The 20,106-nt window shown below is 44.7% G+C and overlaps 1 protein-coding gene across 2 annotated transcripts in view; it reads right to left on the minus strand.

The window, feature by feature from the left end:
• LOC124253294 (SUN domain-containing ossification factor-like) overlaps positions 1-20,106 on the minus strand; it is a 67,309-nt gene that overhangs the window by 33,258 nt on the left and 13,945 nt on the right. For both annotated transcript variants that reach the window (XM_046687039.1, XM_046687038.1), the window contains exons 3-8: positions 10,735-11,292; positions 7,811-7,985; positions 6,292-6,399; positions 5,979-6,140; positions 5,001-5,080; positions 3,224-3,292 (exon numbers count right to left, since the gene is read on the minus strand). In XM_046687039.1, the coding sequence (XP_046542995.1) occupies positions 3,224-3,292; positions 5,001-5,080; positions 5,979-6,140; positions 6,292-6,399; positions 7,811-7,985; positions 10,735-10,969 (829 nt within the window). In that variant the 5' untranslated portion in view covers positions 10,970-11,292. The remainder of the gene's footprint in view (positions 1-3,223; positions 3,293-5,000; positions 5,081-5,978; positions 6,141-6,291; positions 6,400-7,810; positions 7,986-10,734; positions 11,293-20,106) is intronic.

Consider the following 20,106-nt stretch of genomic DNA (forward strand, 5'->3'; position numbering starts at 1 on the left):
CGAGACTTGAAAGTGGGTTTCTTTATCAAATTTAGTAGATACTTCTTTGATGCTGCCATTGAAGAGGGAGTCAGTAAGCCATGGCTGGCGAAACAGTTCGCTCCTCCCATGAAGAGATGTTAAGGGGTCCACATTGGCGAGCAGCAAGAGTGTAACCAAAAAAATGAGACAACTGATCCAGGATAATTTGGAACTGGTCCAGAGCTAAAGTCATGCATCCTCAGATGTAAGCGTCTTGATCAGTGTAAGTATGCTCCAGAGCAGAGTTGACAGCGTTGACTGCCGCAATCACGCAACTAATTGATGGCAACGTCTTTCTCACGGCTGAATCCAAGTGAGCCTACCGTCGGTCCTCAATAACGTAGGGCGAAGCAGCTTGTTTGCCACACAGGGTTCCAATGTCCTCATCAACTGTTGAAGCCATGGAGATTTTTGTTAGGCCGTGGACATGAGAGGTAGAAGGATTATATCTGGGAGCAGAATCCGTCCTTAATTCGTTTCAGGCTCTTGAAACCATCATTTAGTGTACTGGATAATTTCAGAATACAAGGCCAATACAGGTTCATAAGAGTATAAGAGTGATCCAGGTCATCTGCTGAAGTACTCAGTGGAAGTTGGAGCTTCTAAACAATCTGAACGAGTACCTGACCTGTCTCAACTGCTGCAAAGCTACCCCCAGGGATAGATAACTCAGAGTGAGTGGGAGATGCAGGCATGGCTATTTGAACTGGATCAATCTCAGGAGGTGGACCAGATGAAGAGCCAGGTGCTACCGAAGCTGGATGGGCTGGAGTAGAAGGCTGTATTTGGTTCCAGGCTGAGGTTATGGCCCTGATCATCATTTTTAGATCCGGAGTCGCTGTAGGAGTGGGATTGTGATCAGGTTCTCATGACTTAGCGATGATCCTAGAGTGAGTCGAAGGATTATCAGAATGTGTAGGTGGAACAACGTAAGAGACAGTAGGCCTATTAGTGGTATCAGAACAATGATCACCCGAACGTCGGTCAGAGGAACTGTATCGAGATCTCGACGTGGTAAGTACCGAAGTAGGTTGGTAAGCCGGTGATCTGGATTCCCTAGTATGGCTAGGTGATCCGGTATGATATGAAGAACTAGTCCGGGTCGCTGCAGTTGTAGTTGGTGATCTGGTTCTGACTGGAGCTCTGTTTCGACCATCTGAATAGGATCAGCCATGAGATGTGGATCTGTACTGTGATCCCGATTGGTCAATGGCTCTGTAAGGTGATCTAGATCGCATAGGTGACCTGGGTCGGTAAGACGATCTGGATTTGTAAAGTGATCTGGATCGATTCAATGCACTAACTGGAAACTGTGATCGTGATGTGGATCTATAAGGTGATCTGGTTTGCAGTTGCAATCTGGATCGTTCCGGCGATCTACATCGGTGTTGTGATCTGGATCGGTTAGGTGATCTAGATCGGTCCGGTGATCTGATTCGAAGTTGTGATCTGGATCCATTCGGCGATCTGGATCGGTCCTTTGATCTGATTCGAAGTTGTGATCTGGATCCATTTGGTGATCTGGATCGGTCCGTTGATCTGATTCGAAGATGTGATCTGGATCCATTCGGTGATCTGGATTGGTTAGGTGATCTGGATCAGTCCGGTGATCTACTTCGATCTTGTGATCTGGATCGATTCGGTGATGTGGATCGGCTAGGTGATCTGGATCTGTCCAGTGATTTCATTCGAAGTTGTGATCTGGATCGGTTTTGTGATCTGGATCGGTTAGGTGATCTGGATTGATCAGGTGATGTGGATATGTACCGATGATCTGGAAGATGATAGTGTTGATCTAAGGTCCCCTGGTAGTGTAGATGGGACAGGCAACGATGGATTATCGATCACAACCACCCGCGAGTGATCTGACGCTATGGAAGGAGGTGATTGATGCGCACGTAAAAGGTGCCGAACGTCCTCAGATAAGTTAGAATCTGATGAAGCGTTCATAAAATCCTCTTGAACCACAAATGACGCTCTCTTACGTGAAGGTACGATTTTCTGGCGATGTAACTTGATACGCTTGGCGGGAGTGGGATCAGATTCTGTTGATTTCCTGTCCCTATCGGCGATTCTCTGGCAGCAAACACAAAGGTAGGCCTTAAAATCCTCATCTTTTAGTGAATTACACTTGCTACATCGTTTGTTTCAGTTACATTGACCAATACAGTCACTGCAAGAAGAGTGAGGGTCGAGGGAAGAATAATTCGTCTTGCATTGAGCACAAACTTTCCTTTTCCTTGACTGATTATCTGTTTTCCCCATGATGTTAGGGTGAAATAATGTCCCTAATATACAGCATGTCCACACAGTCGTGCGACAAGAAAGAGAATGATCATTTATGGTAGTCACGTGGGCAATTAGTGGAGCATGCTGCAAGCTTCATTAGGAACTAGGAAGCTAATTAAGGAGAGCAGCATGGAGTGCACGGGCGAATGGACAAGGAGGCATATGGAAAAAAGTTTACAGTCGTTCCACTAAAAGTCAAAGCGAGAGAGAGAGGTGCAAGTCGTGAGATAGGATAAGTTTAAAAAAATATGAAAATGTCTTGAAGAAGCTGAAAGATGGCTGTCTGGTTAATGTTTTGCATCAAACTATTCTACAATCTTGATGGAGTTTTGTATATAATATAAGGAATCTTTCATAATTTATGGCAAGGGGGGGAATGATGATTTTATGCAGAAGCATGTACAATGTGAATTACCCCCCTACAATTTACGTACAAAATTAAGTGACACCCCCCTGCATATCATGTACAAAATCAATGACCCCCCTCCCTCTTCCCATAATTTTTAATATTTTTATGTACAAAATTGCTAACACCCCAGTACATGTGTACAAAATTGATGACTCCCCCCCCCTCCTCCCAGAACAAAATGGGTGACCCCTCCTTAAATCATCATCACAGCCATAAATTATGAATGGTCCCTAATGTAATATATCATTATACACATCCAAATTCCCTTTGAATTCAAAATATTCAAAATTGCTGTTGCTTTCATTTAAATTGCTGTTAATATTTCAATCTCGAAGTGATTCGTTTTTAAATGCATCACCAAGTTTCTCTTTCAAAACGATTTTAAGCACTTGTCATTTTCATTCTACGATTTCAAAATATCACATATCAGAATCCAGGTGCTGTTGATTAATGAGCTGCTCCTAGAGATATTGCAACATGTACATCATGCATCTGACAACCTACCCTTTGCACTCATAAACAGGTTCCTTGAGTTGTCCTTGGCCTCATCTTCATCTCCATCCTGAAGGATCACTGCAACAGCAAAGGGCAAGCTCTTCACAACGTAAGCCACAAATTGTTGGAAACAGTCAAAAAGCTGGCTCACCTGGATCGTTATTGCAGATGACAAGGACAAGTGGTAGGGTGCTATATGGGAGAACTGTAATAACCCCAAGGCAACATGTAACATACTTCTGGAGCCCTAAATTGTTGTTCAATGTGCTAGATTTTATGTCAGAAATATCTTGGTTCTGAGCATTAAATTATTTCAGATTCTTTTTTGATGTGGTATTTAACCAATGAATACTGATCCACCCCCTGACTTTCATCCAATCCTAGATAAGGTATATACCCAGAAGGAAGTATGAAATAGATGCACCAAAAGTTTTACGTTGTAAACCTTAAAGAAAACTTTGTAGTGACTGACCCAATACTATTCAGAAGGTGATCAAGGTGATTCTCTGTAGTTATTATCAATCTTTGTAAAGGAAACAAAGGTGAGGTGAAATTGTGCTTGAGAATATTTCGCTCATATGATGACGTGCATGTGTGTGCATGTGTATGTGCGGCTGCTTTTACTAGCCCAGACTTAAGCTGGTTTTTTTGTGCTAGCCCACTGAGATACCACGCCGCAGTGAAGCATGAATACCCCACTCAGACACATTATACTGACTCCGAGCCAACCAGTCCTTGTTGTACCCATTAATGCCGAGCGCCAGGCAGGGACCAACAAGTACCATATTTTAACGTCTTTTGGTATGACGTGGTCAGGGATCGAACCCGCGACCTTCCTCTCTCCCGGGCGGACGCTCTAACCACTACACCACGGAGGCGGTCTTAGGAAACAAAGGAACATCGTTACAATTCCAACAATGTTCTGTTCTTTTCTGTTTCATGGGGATATTCAGTTGATCCAAATAATGAAATATGGATGAAACATGCAATGTACATATAACTGACATTGTGAGATAATGAAAAAGATCATGTCAACAATCAGTCACATATTAATTTCCAATGTGCACTAGAAAGAGACAGGGAATGCCAACATACAGCAGAGGCATATTTTACCTTGAATTAGAAAACTAAGGGTCCATAGGACAACTGTGAATAAAATTTCAGTAGGGCTGCAACGATTCACCCAGACCTGGATTCGATCGATTTTCAAGATAGGAACCTCGATTCGATCATTTTTGATTCGATTCGATTTGTTCATACAAGTAAAAACATCAGATTTCATTTAACTCTCAGAGTTCAAGTGAGTAAGCTTTTTTGCATAAAATCCATCGTCAACTTGGCAATGTCTACTAACGACAATTCTCATTGGATAATTAGCGTTTCGCCTGACTCCAGCGCTCGAAACTGCTTGAGTTGGATTAATAAAAATGGCATCTCGTTGTGTGTAACACAACTGTAATAGATATTCAAATATCGAATGGAAATAGTGATAATGGTTATCGAAAATCGAAAGTAAGATGTCAGATTCAATTTTTGATGAATCAAATTGAATCGTTGCACCCCTAATTTTCAGCTCTTTGCAGGAAATACGAGGGTGTTATGAAATAATGTAGTGATCTATATAATAATTATTCTTGATAATGTTTGTCCAGAAAATGATTGTCAACCCTTGGGATGCCACACATTCAATTTCCTGAGTCCATTCTATACATTTGTGCTTACTGGACCGACATATTTGAGCTAAGTTAAACCCTGGGATGAAGGAAGCACTGCTTGCCATACATACCAGTTTCCTCCTCTGAATTGGTTGATTCTATGCTCTCGGGGTTGTCATCATCATCATCTGCCATCGGTACGCCAAACACTCTGAAAGAAGATTCTTTGAAGATGAATGCTGGCTTCAAAGCCTGCTACCTACATCTCAAGTAGGTGGAAGTACAGGGGAATCAGAAATCGCTACAAGGGAATAGGCATTGCTTCTTGATGTTATCGTTAAGAACAAGTTTACACTGAGAAAACGAACTATGATTGTAAGTATTGCTTCATCTGTATTTTTCATATTTTCATAATGACATTATTCATGGACAAACATCCCATATTTCCTTATTTGCCAAGTTCTACAGCATGTATGTGCTCAGTTTCAGCCTGGCACACCAATACAGAACTCTGTAAAACATAGAGCCTAATGATGACCTCTCTCTGCCCTGTGATCCTAGCACATAGCATGTCAGTAACCTGATATTGTGTCTCTTACCCTGAGACATAGGCAGGCCACTCATACCAGTGACTCATTACTGTTCAGTGACCAGCAGAAATAGGATTGTATATTTGTCTACAAAGTATCAATGCCCTTCTGACAAGAGAGTACACACAAACAATAATTCAAATGGCCCACATTTGATTGAACCTAAAAAATAAACTGAGGGAGTTTCAAAACAATGCTGTACAAATCATTTTAAAAATGTGAGTTGGACAATGACAGGTTATTTCTGGAAAAGAGAAATTCCCTTACCATATATTGACCATCTTTCCGCCAGGCTCACTTGCCATGTAAATGCAGTGTTCTTTTAACATGTCACACAATGTATATCGCACAACTGATTGGGATCAACAAAATCAATACAAGTATTCATAAACATTACATTTCACTTATATTTTACAGAAACATTCAATTTGTCTCAAACTGCAAGACAAATTGTTCTATTTGTGCATGAGCAGGCCATCATGCAGTGATACAATTTATCTAGAGATGTGGGTGACTCACCTGAACAAGGTAACAGGGCAGAAGTGTTCATTGTTGTAGTGACTGAGCAGCTCCACCTTGACAAACTTGACAAACTGCTGGTCGTCCACCTGAAAGGCCTGTGCTGTCTTCTCCTGTGTCGCTTCATACTCCCCCAACTCCCGCCAATCTTTGGCTGGGAACCTGCAAACAGCATTCACAGAATCTCTTTGAACTGCCCTTGAAACACTCTTCCACAATTTAGTTCTGCTCAGTTGGTGTGAGTCATCTTAATGAACTGGTTGACAGTATTTGGAATGAACTGATGTAAGACATAGGATATATCCACACTTACCTGTCACTCAAGGACACTCGAAATGTCTTCGGCTGAGAAGAAAACAGCTCTAAGCTTGCAATTTCCACTGTTTTAACTTGAATGGGTTCACACAGTTCTATGGCAAACCTGAAACAATCCCCAGTAAGCAGTGCAATTCCGGTGTAAACAATAAATCCTGATAGTATGTAAATCTACATACATATAACAGGATCACACACTAGTTTGTATTAAGAAAAAGAATAAAAGAATGTACAAGGCCACCTAAGACAAAATGTATAATGTTGCACACCTCACAATGTACCATTTCCTCAAAAACACAATGCACCACTGCCCCAAAGGTAACGTACAATGCTTCTAAGCCATATTGTACAACATATCACATCCACACAATACACCATGTCCCCCTACACATCCATTGTACAACCACTCCCTACACACACTGTACCATGTCCCCCTACACACATTGTACAACATATCACATCCACCATGTCCCATAACACACACTGTACCATGTCCCCCTACACACATTGTACAACATATCACATCCACCATGTCCCATAACACACACTGTACCATGTCCCCCTACACACATTGTACAACATATCACATCCACCATGTCCCATAACACACACTGTACCATGTCCCCCTACACACATTGTACAACATATCACATCCACCATGTCCCATAACACACACTGTACCATGCCCCCTACACACATTGTACCATAGCCCCTACACACATTGTACCATGCCCCCCCTACAGACATTGTACCATGCCCTCCTAAAGACATTGAATATGGTCACCTGTCACCAAGTTCACCTCTCTGCTTTAATCCTGCTATCATGGAAGGTAGAAATCAGATAACAAGCAGAACAAGTACATGTATTAATGAAAGAAAAGTGCACACTATCATTTCGTTCCTAACAATCAAAACTACTGTCAGTTCATATCAGTCAGTCAAGATGTACCACAGTGTTGTAGATATTCACATTATATAAAATGCAGGCACATGAGGTAAGACATGAGTGATGCTATAACCACATCCTGGAACATGTTACATTGTGATTCGAGGCTATCATACAGCAACAGCAGTGTTTGGTTTCACGTTCTACACAGTCATACGTGGACCAGATTACTGATATAGTCGCTGGATACACTGATACATTGACAGCTGCTACATGGCAGTAAAGTACCTGCCTCACAATCTGCTACATGGCAGTAAAGTACCTGCCTCACAATCTGCTACATGGCAGTAAAGTACCTGCCTCACAATCTGCTACATGGCAGTAAAGTACCTGCCTCACAATCTGCTACATGGCAGTAAAGTACCTGCCTCACAATCTGCTACATGGCAGTAAAGTACCTGCCTCACAATCTGCTACATGGCAGTAAAGTACCTGCCTAAGAATACTTGACAATATCTAACACTGCACTTTATTAAGTAACTCATGTTTGCCGAATTGTTTTAGGTTCATATGTCATGTATCACCTGTTTATGCTGCATGTGATATACAGATGTATCAAAATTATTATTACCATTTTTTCTGAGCACTGCATGGATTGAGCATGTAGTCATCTTTGTTCCCAGTGAGGACTCCCTGCACATTTTCAGCCTCCTGATTAGATGCCAATACCTTAGCCCCACAGTTCTTGGAGGAAAAGTTGATACGTTGCTTGGATTTTAAAGGTACGGGCATCGGCACCACAGGAACTGGCAACAACACATTCACACTTTTAACATTTGACATCCAGAGGAAGAAAGAATGCTACAAGACTGTATCTCACCTGGATATGAACTAAAAAGAATATACTGACATCAATACTAAAATTGTTTTCACTGGGTCCACCTACAGCGTCCTAAAATTGAATCTGTATGTACACACACACAGAGTAAATATATATACAGACACACAAACATATATTGTTTGTAGTTTTTTTTGGGTAAAAACAATATTTTATAAATACCCTGACACACTATTTGCTTCTCTCTCCTTAAACCAAGATACTGTGGAAACGTTCTGTGTTGTGTTCCCCATGCAGGCTCCGAAGGTTTCATAACAGCCGCAAGCAACAGAACGCCACTCATCCTTCATACAAAATCTAGCTTTCTCAAGACATCACCCATACATCAGAGAGTATACACACAGCCCTAGACCTTCACGCAGCTTAAGATTTACATGTAACCTCAGGCCTTCCCACAGCCTCAGACCATTGTGCAGCAGTGTGTAGCTACATATATAATAATGAACATCACTAGACAAATACTGTTGGTTATTCAATAAGAAGAGCAAGTTCTTGATAAACTATCTATGCAGTACACACCAGTTTCATCATTGTTTGACGACCCATCCAACCATGGTTTCATGACACAGATTTCAAACAGGTCGTGTTTAACACAAGATGAAGATAGGAATTCTTCTAAAAATGAGGATAATTTATCCAATCATAAAGACCCCGAACTACTGCTTGGACTGCAGATGGTTTGCAAGTATCGTCGTCCAGGGATTCATCTCCTGCGGATATGCATGGTATCAAAGGCGAATGAAGCAGATTTCTCCAATAGCCAAGAATCTTAAGGTGTCCTTTGCCAAGACCGCAAAGGCTCAAGGGTTGCCTAGACCTTCTTTCAACCCAAGACGTTTACCATTACACAACATGGAGGCTGTTAAAAAGCACCAAGGACAGACGAGAATATTCACTCAGGAGCGATTTTAGAGTCTTTTAGAATTGAAGATAGAAGACACCACTTCCAGAAGGTTGTTCTTCAGGTTGGCCATGTATCACGCTATCAACGAGGCCATGCTAAAAGATTTAGAGAATCCTCAATGGGACTGCCCAAAAATGTTTCTTTCAGCAATGGTTGTGCAGAAGATTAATCAAGATTTGTATCAGATCACATCGGTCTTATGCCAACAGGACCTACAGATATACAACAGCAATATAATTTCTAATTCTCAGTGGTTGGACCTCTACACAAAGCCACTGTTAGATCCATTATCATTGATGGTTGTAACTGTCATGCAAATGGAGACTTTAAGGATCAAACATTGATCCTAATGATGAATTCCATGTATGGGCAGTCGATGCAGAGAACCCAGTTTAGAAGTCACTTTTCTTGTATTCAGAAAGCTAAGGACAAAGAGATCTTCATCGTTTAAAGGGAAAATGTCGTTAAAAAATCGCAAACAACAGGATAGATCAGGTGAAGAATCTGGCAACGGTCAAGGTGCCTGAGGTTCTCATTTTCAATGCTGAAGGTCTGGTTTCGAACTACTGGAAGATTCTATCCCTTCACATATGTCTGCAAAGAAGGTTAAGAGGTTATTCCCACCTCTCTCACTCAACACTTCTACAGAAGTTTGTAGAACAACTATATCCACTTGGACAAGGTCAGTGATACTCAAAGCCTGCGAGGCTGGATTCTACAGCGTTCAATCAGCCATAGCATCCACGCTAGCATTACAAGATAACTGCTCCCACGAATCAATCATGGAAGGCTGTTTCTGGAAATCCAATACTATCTTTGCCAAACATCATCTCCGATAGTTCACTGAAGATTATATTGCTGGTATTCATCAGTTTGGTTCTTTGGTTCCAGTGCAACAGGAGACAATCTCACCCAGATCATGTAGACACGTAGAGGTCAGGTTACTGACCCATAACCAATGACTGAGAATCCATGCCCAGTGTTTTATACTTTGTAATGGAGAACTTTAGTGAGACAGCTCATTTAAGGCTACGGCCAATTCTTATCTTATGGATCATTCTAAGTCAAGCACAATATCTTAAGATATACTTTAAATTTAGGTGCGCATATTTTCCTCTGCGCTGCAATTTGTCATCAAGTTCGTTAATCCCAACGTGGCACAGAAACATGTGGAGCCGTAGGGTGAGATCCCAGGTCTGATACTCTCTGTTTACATCTACAATAGTACTTAATTAAATGCCAAATTGAAAAACAGATATGTTAAATATCAGGTCTTAAGATATATCCAAAACAGGACTTAAAAAAAACTTAACATTTTTAATAGAATTAAATGGCTTGGGATTAAAACACTAAAACATTTTTTCCTACTATCCTCTTGTAGGAAAGTAAAGAGTGATGAATCACTGTGAAGAGGGGCACATGTGCAGTGGAGGGGTGCATGTGCAGTGGAGGGGCACATGTGCAATGGAGGGGTGCATTTGAATGACTGTTGTGTTGTTCTTGTTCTTAGGGAACACAACACAGAATGTTCCCACTATATCTCGGGCTAAGGGAGAAAGAAGCAAATAGTATTAATCAGGATAAGGAAACATATATATATACCTGAAGATCCTATACATAACCTTATCCTGATAAGAAGAAAAATATGAAAGCAGATTATTTCATCATCTTTAAATTCACAAACTTAAAACTCACATTCCCATTCTAAGATGATATATTGGGGATGTGTCATGTTTTCACTCTAATGACTCACTTGTGTTGTCCTGTTTTGACTTTTGTTCTTCCTCCAAAACCTTCTGTCTCCACTCAGTGTAGGACTGGAAGTCCTGTTGGTGATCAGTGGCTGCCTTGTCCCTGATGTCAACCTTGCTGCCACCACTCAGTTCACCAACGTCCACACTAGCTTCAGGCTGCGACAGTGGTACAGTGGTACTTTCTTCCGACAGGGGCGTTGTTTCATCTTTGCTTGTATCGCCGAAGTGTCTCATTACTTGTCACTGCTGAAGGTTGGTCAGCAAGCTGCTTTTGTTGAGCATCATCTGGAGTCTGACTAGCCGGCTGCTCCTTCTCAGACTCCGTGGACATAATGTTATTCACCATGGTATCTGTTTGGAGATGATCTTGACCATTCTGTGTTTGAGGTTCCCTCTGGTCACTGGGGTCATTCACCTTCTCACTGACTACTACTGCACCATTGCTGTCCACTGTAGTGGCTGCCACAGTGACAGCCTCCTCCAGCGGGGATGGACTCTCAGCAGTAATCACCACACTTGGCTGCACAAGCGCACTAGTTGATTCAGGCTCTTTCATACTGCAAAAACTTCAATTGTAATTTCAGTGAAATCATAAAATGAAGTACTGCTTTAAAAAGAGATGCGTTTCTTTTGCAAAAATCATCCCCAAATACTAAGCATTATGAAAATTGAAACATAATGTTATGACTCCACCAAATACAAACTGCCCTGTTCTTAACAAGATGAAATATGAACACCAGTCTAAACAGTAAGAAGTGACAATAGAACAGACACTGAGACAAGCTTAAACCTGCAGATAAAGATATAAAAAACAAATATGACTCTCAAATGTTATTTTGCTAATTAGTATTTTACCACCTACTGTCCAAAACTTTTGCAAGGAAAAAGTTGTAAACAAAGATAAATCTAAAACCACAAGGTTCTATAGGTAAGATCTAAAAGCAAATCCATTCACTGATGCTTCAATCTTGTAATGGTGGCAAACATAACAGGTAAATCTCCAAATATGTCTAATATCCTAATCTTCATCACTCATACTTCCTGCTTAGCACATGACCATGATACATGCAGATATCTAGGAGTCACCAGAGGCAACGTTTCTAATTACCATTTAGATTTATCACAGACTGGATTATTCACACCAAGTTTCATAACTGTAAGTTAGACGAGATGTAAAAGATGAACATATCTGAATGATTGATAGCCAGATGATAACAATGCACTTGGCTTTCAGCAGATGAACTACAGACAGTCTGGCCTATCTATCCCCACAGAGAACCTGGCTGACAACATTCTTGTGTCCTCGGTGGCAAATCTGTCCACTTATTTCAGCAGTGTGCAACAGCAGGGGACCAACAGGTGATTGATTTAATACTGATTCATTGTGACAAGTTAGCACAGCTGATATTCCACAGCTGTGAACAGTGATTAAAATGACAAGAGCAATATCTTAGCGAACCTACCAAACTGACAGTACAATAGGGTGTGCACAGACAGATCCCCTGTATACTTGGGATTCTGGGGGATCCTGGTCATATAACATCCGATAGGTAGAGAACAAAGGATGTACAGACATCTTGGCAGACATCCTGTCACACCGAGACTTTGTATTCTTGATAACACTCCTTCACATACAGTCACTTGCATGCTTGTAATACAACTAACAGGTATAATCTGCTTACAGGGCTCCAGATAAGAGCTGAATCGGCGTATGTACAAATAGAAAATGTGCACGAAACGGTAGGAAATAATTTAGAAAATGTAGCAGATACGCACCACAGCAATGTGTACAGTCTTAGAATCATTTTCAGATGTATTTATCTGAAAAGGTTTTGTTTTATTGTTTTTCTACCATGTTTACACAAGAGTAGCAATGTTGTGGTGCATATATGAAACGAAACACAAGACTACTGATACGCCATTAAATTCCACTCAGTACTCTAAATGTACTCTAAGGTTTTCTAGTAATCCTACATTGAAAAAATATGGTGTACGTACTCCTGATGTTCAAAAATTATCTGGAGCCCTGTGCTTAATTGTCATTCTGGATGTAGGCAAGTAAAGCCAATCAATAAAGCCAAGATATTTAATTATGTTATGACATTTTAGTATGGATTCTTATTCCATTGTCAAATATTTATTGATAATTGCCAGCTTCTACAATGCCAGTTATAGAGATCAAACACATGGCAGTTTAGGTCAGAAGGCTCTGGTACACATGAAGGACATGTTCTGTGTAGGTCTCAACCAACATATATGAAACACATGTCTTGCGAGGATCATGCCGCCTAAACCACAGTAATGTCGTCCTAAACACCTTCAGAGGCACACACACATCACACATCACACACATGTGACATGCTGCTGTGACACAAACCAAGCTGCCGGAGATGATGAACAAATCAGTCAATCACTACTCAACCCGTCAATTTTGCCTGACCTCACTGCAGATGTACAGTACAGAGCATAATGTGGAAGACAGCCTACATACATCCCACATACTTCATGTATGGATTTGCATGGGAACATGTCATAATCACAATTGGTCAAAATGTATAACTATTTATTGAGGCTTAATTGTGATAATCATGAACAGTGCCATGATATGACCACTGGGCATCAAAAGTTAAGAAAATTAATTCTGTACCAGGGATCGAAATAGTAGCGCTTAATTTGAGTGCCATGGCACGATAAACACTGAAATTGCACTGATAAAATAATTACAGTGTGCCCTAGCGGTTACGACTAAATTGATAAAACTAATACTCTCCATGATTCATTTAATGGAAAATATGATGAATTTGACCAACTTAAATGATTCAAAACCTATATTTGCACCCCATCAAACAATTTATCAGTGGCACTCTCAATCCCACAGCCTAACATGGGCATGGCCATTTTGAAAGCCAGTGCACACAACAGGAAATGCTGTTAGGGATGATAAAATAGCGTTTGTGTGTTAGTTTATGGGTTCAGGACAAATAAACCTGAGCTATTCATGCAGTCATGATAGTTTTCAGGAATCCAGCTCTCAAGTTTACGGGTTTACATAATGTTTACTGAGTTGTTGAACAATAAATTGGCAGGACATAAGTGTTGCAATGGCTTAAGTTGAACTGGATCATCCAAAGTCATGGGGACACCTATTTTCACAAAGGTGCACATAAATGTGTGTCCGGGTATATCAAGACATGATGCAGACAGTGCTGCTTATAGGCTGCTTTTCCCATAAGTATTGAAAATCAGTAGACAGGGATAGAAATGCAAATTTCTCAAAGGGTACCATATTGCACAAAACAGATTTTTCTTGAAAGTCTTGTGAGTAAGATGGGCTTAAACTCTGTATGGTGCATATATTTAACCTTGGAATCATATCTAACAAAAATAACTATTGATATTATCAGTTGTGATGCTGCTCCCACCAGCTTTAAACTGAGACTGGGAGACAAGGCACAAATAAAAGAGAATACTTTTTATAAATTTGCAGTAGATCTATACATTCCGCCCTAAATAAAGTAAGTTTAATGTGATGACTTCAGCTGATGTACACAGTGTTTAACTAAAGCCGCTTTTACATGCACACATGTACTTTCAGAAGTATATTTGCTTATGTAAGTAATATACCGTTCGCATGGACCTGTTTACACACGTGAGCTAATTTACACACCATGTAAAAAATACACACGTGTGTAAACGTGTCATGCGAACGTATCTACACATGTGGGTACATTTACACAAGGAGCAAATTTGCATGCGGTCTGGAGGTCAGGTCAATGTATATTTACACATACACGGGTGTGTATTCCAAGTTATTTCATTAAGAAAACAATTTATATTTTGATGTTTAAAAATCAGAAGTCAGACACAGAAGGTATCATTCTAACCTGAAAGATGATAACTTTTGTTATACATAATGTATACCCCATTTTGTAAAAAATATTGGTAACATACTTGTGAACGCTGTCATCATGACGATATTGTCGAGCCCTGACTCTAACGTGTTACTAAACTCAGGAGTTAGTATATTCTGTTTCACCTCCTAACACCTGAAACATATGACAGCAGTATCTGATAATCAGTGGTACCAAGTCTAGACTTATGTTGGTAACGTCAATTCAGAGATTACCACTTTATAGGTTAAAGTCCGTTAGATAATAAGTCAGCAGACAAGTTGCTAACTTATAGAGTGACTTAAGTTGAATATAAGAAAATGAAATGAAAGAATTATTTGAGACTGACATCCTAATTTTTATAATTTTGGTCCAAACGGACCATCATACCCTATCACTGGAATGGAAAAGCACCTGCTTCACACAATATCTCAAAAGCAATGGATCAGGTGTTCGCCTAAAAAGTAGTTGTTTTCACTTTTATTTGTCAGAAACAACTAACAACACACTTTCTCTACAAACATTATGTTTATGAACAAGCGTCTCTTCACATTATTTTTATAGTACATTTCTACTGGAATACAATTCTAAGGTTCTTTTACAGATGAAACTATATCATGTTCGCTGCAAAGGCCTGGTGACCTGATCGACAGGGTGTAACCATGTCCCTAGGATCCCTAGGTTCCCCCTCGTCCTGGTGCTCATCCCACTGATCATCTGATCGACAGGGTGTAGCATCGTCCCTAGGTTCCCCCTCGTCCTGGTGCTCATCCCACTGATCATCTGATCGACAGGGTGTAGCATCGTCCCTAGGTTCCTCCTCGTCCTGGTGCTCATCCCACTGATCATCTGATCGACAGGGTGTACCATCGTCCCTAGGATCCCTAGGTTCCCCTCGTCCTGGTGCTCATCCCACTGATCATCTGATCGACAGGGTGTAGCATCGTCCCCAGGATCCCTAGGTTAGCCTCCCTCGTCCTGGTGCTCATCCCCCACTGATCATCTGATCGACAGGTTCCCCTCGGGGTGATCATCTGCATCATCCCCCAGGATCCCCCTCGCCCTGGTGCTCATCCCACTGATCATCTGATCGACAGGGTGTAGCATCGCTCCCAGGATCCCTAGGTTCCCCTCCTCGTCCTGGTGCTCATCCCACTGATCATCTGATCGACAGGGTGTAGCATCGTCCCCAGGATCCCTAGGTTCCTCCTCGTCCTGGTGCTCATCCCACTGATCATCTGATCGACAGGGTGTAGCATCGTCCCCAGGATCCCTAGGTTCCTCCTCGTCCTGGTGCTCATCCCACTGATCATCTGATCGACAGGGTGTAGCATCGTCCCCAGGATCCCTAGGTTCCCCTCGTCCTGGTGCTCATCCCACTGATCATCTGATCGACAGGGTGTAGCATCGTTCCCCCAGGATCCCTAGGTTCCCCTCGCCCTGGTGCTCATCCCACTGATCATCTGATCGACAGGGTGTAGCATCGTCCCCAGGATCCCTAGGTTCCCCTCCTCCCTGGTGCTCATCCCACTGATCATCTGATCGACAGGGTGTAGCATCGTCCCAGGATCCCTAGGTTCCCCTCGCCCTGGTGCTCATCCCACTGATCATCTGATCGACAGGGTGTAGCATCCCAGGATTCCTAGGTCTCGTCCCCAGGATCCCTAGGTTCCCCTCTAGGTTCCTGGTGCTCATCCCACTGATCATCTGATCGACAGGGTGTAGCATCGTCCCCAGGATCGTCCCCCCTAGGTTCCTCCCCTCGCCCTGGTGCTCATCCCACTGATCATCTGATCGACAGGGTGTAGCATCGTCCCCAGGATCCCTAGGTTCCTCCTCGTCCTGGTGCTCATCCCACTGATCATCTGATCGACAGGGTGTAGCATCGTCCCCAGGATCCCTAGGTTCCTCCTCGTCCTGGTGCTCATCCCACTGATCATCTGATCGACAGGGTGTAGCATCGCCCCAGGATCCCTAGGTTCCCTCGTCCTGGTGCTCATCCCACTGATCATCTGATCGACAGGGTGTAGCATCGTCCCCAGGATCCCTGGGTTCCCTCGTCCTGGTGCTCATCCCACTGATCATCTGATCGACAGGGTGTAGCATCGTCCCAGGATCCCTAGGTTCCTCCTCGTCCTGGTGCTCATCCCACTGATCATCTGATCGACAGGGTGTAGCATCGTCCTCCCAGGATCCCTAGGTTCCTCCTCGCCCTGGTGCTCATCCCACTGATCCCACTGATCATCTGATCGACAGGGTGTAGCATCGTCCCCCAGGATCCCTAGGTTCCCCTCGTCCTGGTGCTCATCCCACTGATCATCTGATCGACAGGGTGTAGCATCGTCCCCAGGATCCCTAGGTTCCCCTCATCCCTGGTGCTCATCCCACTGCTCATCATCATGATCGACAGGGTGTAGCATCGTCCCAGGATCCCTAGGTTCCCCCTCGTCCTGGTGCTCATCCCACTGATCATCTGATCGACAGGGTGTAGCATCGTCCCCAGGATCCTAGGTTCCTCCCTAGGTTCCCCTCCTCGCCCTGGTGGTGCATCATCCCACTGATCATCTGATCGACAGGGTGTAGCATCGCCCCAGGATCCCTAGGTTCCCCCTCGCCCTGGTGCTCATCCCACTGATCATCTGATCGACAGGGTGTAGCATCGTCCCCAGGATCCCTAGGTTCCTCCCTCGTCCTGGTGCTCATCCCACTGATCATCTGGATCGACAGGGGTGTAGCATCGTCCCAGGATCCCTAGGTTCCCCTCGTCCTGGTGCTCATCCCACTGATCATCTGATCGACAGGGTGTAGCATCGTCCCCAGGATCCCTAGGTTCCCCCTCGTCCTGGTGCTCATCCCACAGGGTGATCATCTGATCGATCCCAGGGTGCCCTGGTGCTCATCGCCTGATCAGGATCGACAGGGGTAGCATCCCCCCAGGATCCCTGGTCCCCTCGTCCTGGTGCTCATCCCACTGATCATCTGATCGACAGGGTGTAGCATCGTCCCCAGGATCCCTAGGTTCCCCCTCGCCCTGGTGCTCATCCCACTGATCATCTGATCGACAGGGTGTAGCATCGTCCCCAGGATCCCTAGGTCCTCGCCCCCCTCGTCCTGGTGCTCATCCCACTGATCATGATCGACAGGGTGTAGCATCGTCCCCAGGATCCCTAGGTTCCCCCTCGCCCTGGTGCTCATCCCACTGATCATCTGATCGACAGGGTGTAGCATCGTCCCCAGGATCCCTAGGTCCCTCCCTCGTCCTGGTGCTCATCCCACTGATCATCTGATCGACAGGGTGTAGCATCGTCCCCAGGATCCCTAGGGTTCCTCCTCGTCCTGGTGCTCATCCCACTGATCATCTGATCGACAGGGTGTAGCATCGTCCCCAGGATCCCTAGGTTCCTCCCTCGCCCTGGTGCTCATCCCACTGATCATCTGATCGACAGGGTGCAGCATCGTTCCCCTCCCCAGGAGGGTGTAGCCCTAGGTTCCCCCTCGCTCATCCCACTGATCCTGGTGCTCATCCCACTGATCATCTGATCGACAGGGTGTAGCATCGCCCCCAGGATCCCTAGGTTCCCCTCGTCCTGGTGCTCATCCCACTGATCATCAGGGTGTAGCATCGACAGGGTGTAGCATCGATCATCCCAGGATCGCCCCAGGATCCCCCCTCGTCCTGGTGCTCATCCCACTGATCATCTGATCGACAGGGTGTAGCATCGTCCCCAGGATCCCTAGGTTCCCCTCGCCCTGGTGCTCATCCCACTGATCACTGATCATCTGATCGACAGGGTGTAGCATCCTCGTCCCAGGATCCCACCGACAGGGTTCCCCTCGATCCCTGGTGCTCATCCCACTGATCATCTGATCGACAGGGTGTAGCATCGTCCCTAGGATCCCTAGGTTCCCCCCCTCGTCCTGGTGCTCATCCCACTGATCATCTGATCGACAGGGTGTAGCATCGTCCCCAGGATCCCTAGGTTCCCCTCGCCCTGGTGCTCATCTGATCCACTGTAGCATCTCCCCAGGATCCCTAGGTTCCCCCCTCGTCCTGGTGTCATCCCACTGATCATCCCGACAGGGTGTAGCATCGTCCCCAGGATCCCTAGGTTCCTCCTCGCCCTGGTGCTCATCCCACTGATCATCTGATCGACAGGGTGTAGCATCGTCCCCCCTAGGATCCCTAGGTTCCCCCTCGATCCTGGTGCTCATCCCACTGATCATCTGATCGACAGGGTGTAGCATCGTCCCCAGGATCCCTAGGTTTCCCTCGCCCTGGTGCTCATCCCACTGATCATCTGATCGACAGGGTGTAGCATCGTCCCCAGGATCCCTAGGTTCCCCCTCGTCCTGGTGCTCATCCCACTGATCATCTGATCGACAGGGTGTAGCATCGTCCCCAGGATCCCTAGGTTCCCCTCGTCCTGGTGCTCATCCCACTGATCATCTGATCGACAGGGTGTAGCATCGTCCCTAGGTTCCCCTAGGTTTCCCTCGTCCTGGTGCTCATCCCACTGATCATCTGATAGGACAGGGTGTAGCATCGCCCCTGAGGATCCTAGGTTCCTCCTCCCTGGGTGCTCATCCCACTGATCATCTGATCTGATCGACAGGGTGTAGCATCGTCCCCAGGATCCCTAGGTTCCCCTCGCCCTGGTGCTCATCCCACTGATCATCTGATCGACAGGGTGTAGCATCGTCCCCAGGATCCCTAGGTTCCCCTCGTCCTGGTGCTCATCCCACTGATCATCTGATCGACAGGGTGTAGCATCGTCCCCAGGATCCCTAGGTTCCTCCTCGTCCTGGTGCTCATCCCACTGATCATCTGATCGACAGGGTGTAGCATCGTCCCCAGGATCCCTAGGTTCCCCCTCGTCCTGGTGCTCATCCCACTGATCATCTGATCGACAGGGTGTAGCATCGTCCCTAGGATCCCTAGGTTCCCCCTCGTCCTGGTGCTCATCCCACTGATCATCTGATCGACAGGGTGTAGCATCGTCCCCAGGATCCCTAGGGGTTCCCCCTCGTCCTGGTGCTCATCCCACTGATCATCTGATCGACAGGGTGTAGCATCGTCCCCAGGATCGCTCCCTAGGTTCCCCTCAGGTCCTGGTGCTCATCCCACTGATCATCTGATCGACAGGGTGTAGCATCGTCCCCAGGATCCCTAGGTTCCCCTCGTCCTGGTGCTCATCCCACTGATCATCTGATCGACAGGGTGTAGCATCGTCCCCAGGATCCCTAGGTTCCCCTCGTCCTGGTGCTCATCCCACTGATCATCTAGGATCGACAGGGTGTAGCATGATCCCCAGGATCCCTAGGTTCCCCTCGTCCTGGTGCTCATCCCACTGATCATCTGATCGACAGGGTGTAGCATCGCTCCCAGGATCCCTAGGTTCTCCTCGTCCTGGTGCTCATCCCACTGATCATCTGATCGACAGGGTGTAGCATCGCCCCCAGGATCCCTAGGTTCCCCTCGTC

This window comes from Haliotis rubra, unplaced genomic scaffold (assembly GCF_003918875.1).
Source record: "Haliotis rubra isolate DU_JTF1 unplaced genomic scaffold, ASM391887v1 Scf538, whole genome shotgun sequence".
Lineage (NCBI taxonomy): Eukaryota > Metazoa > Mollusca > Gastropoda > Lepetellida > Haliotidae > Haliotis > Haliotis rubra.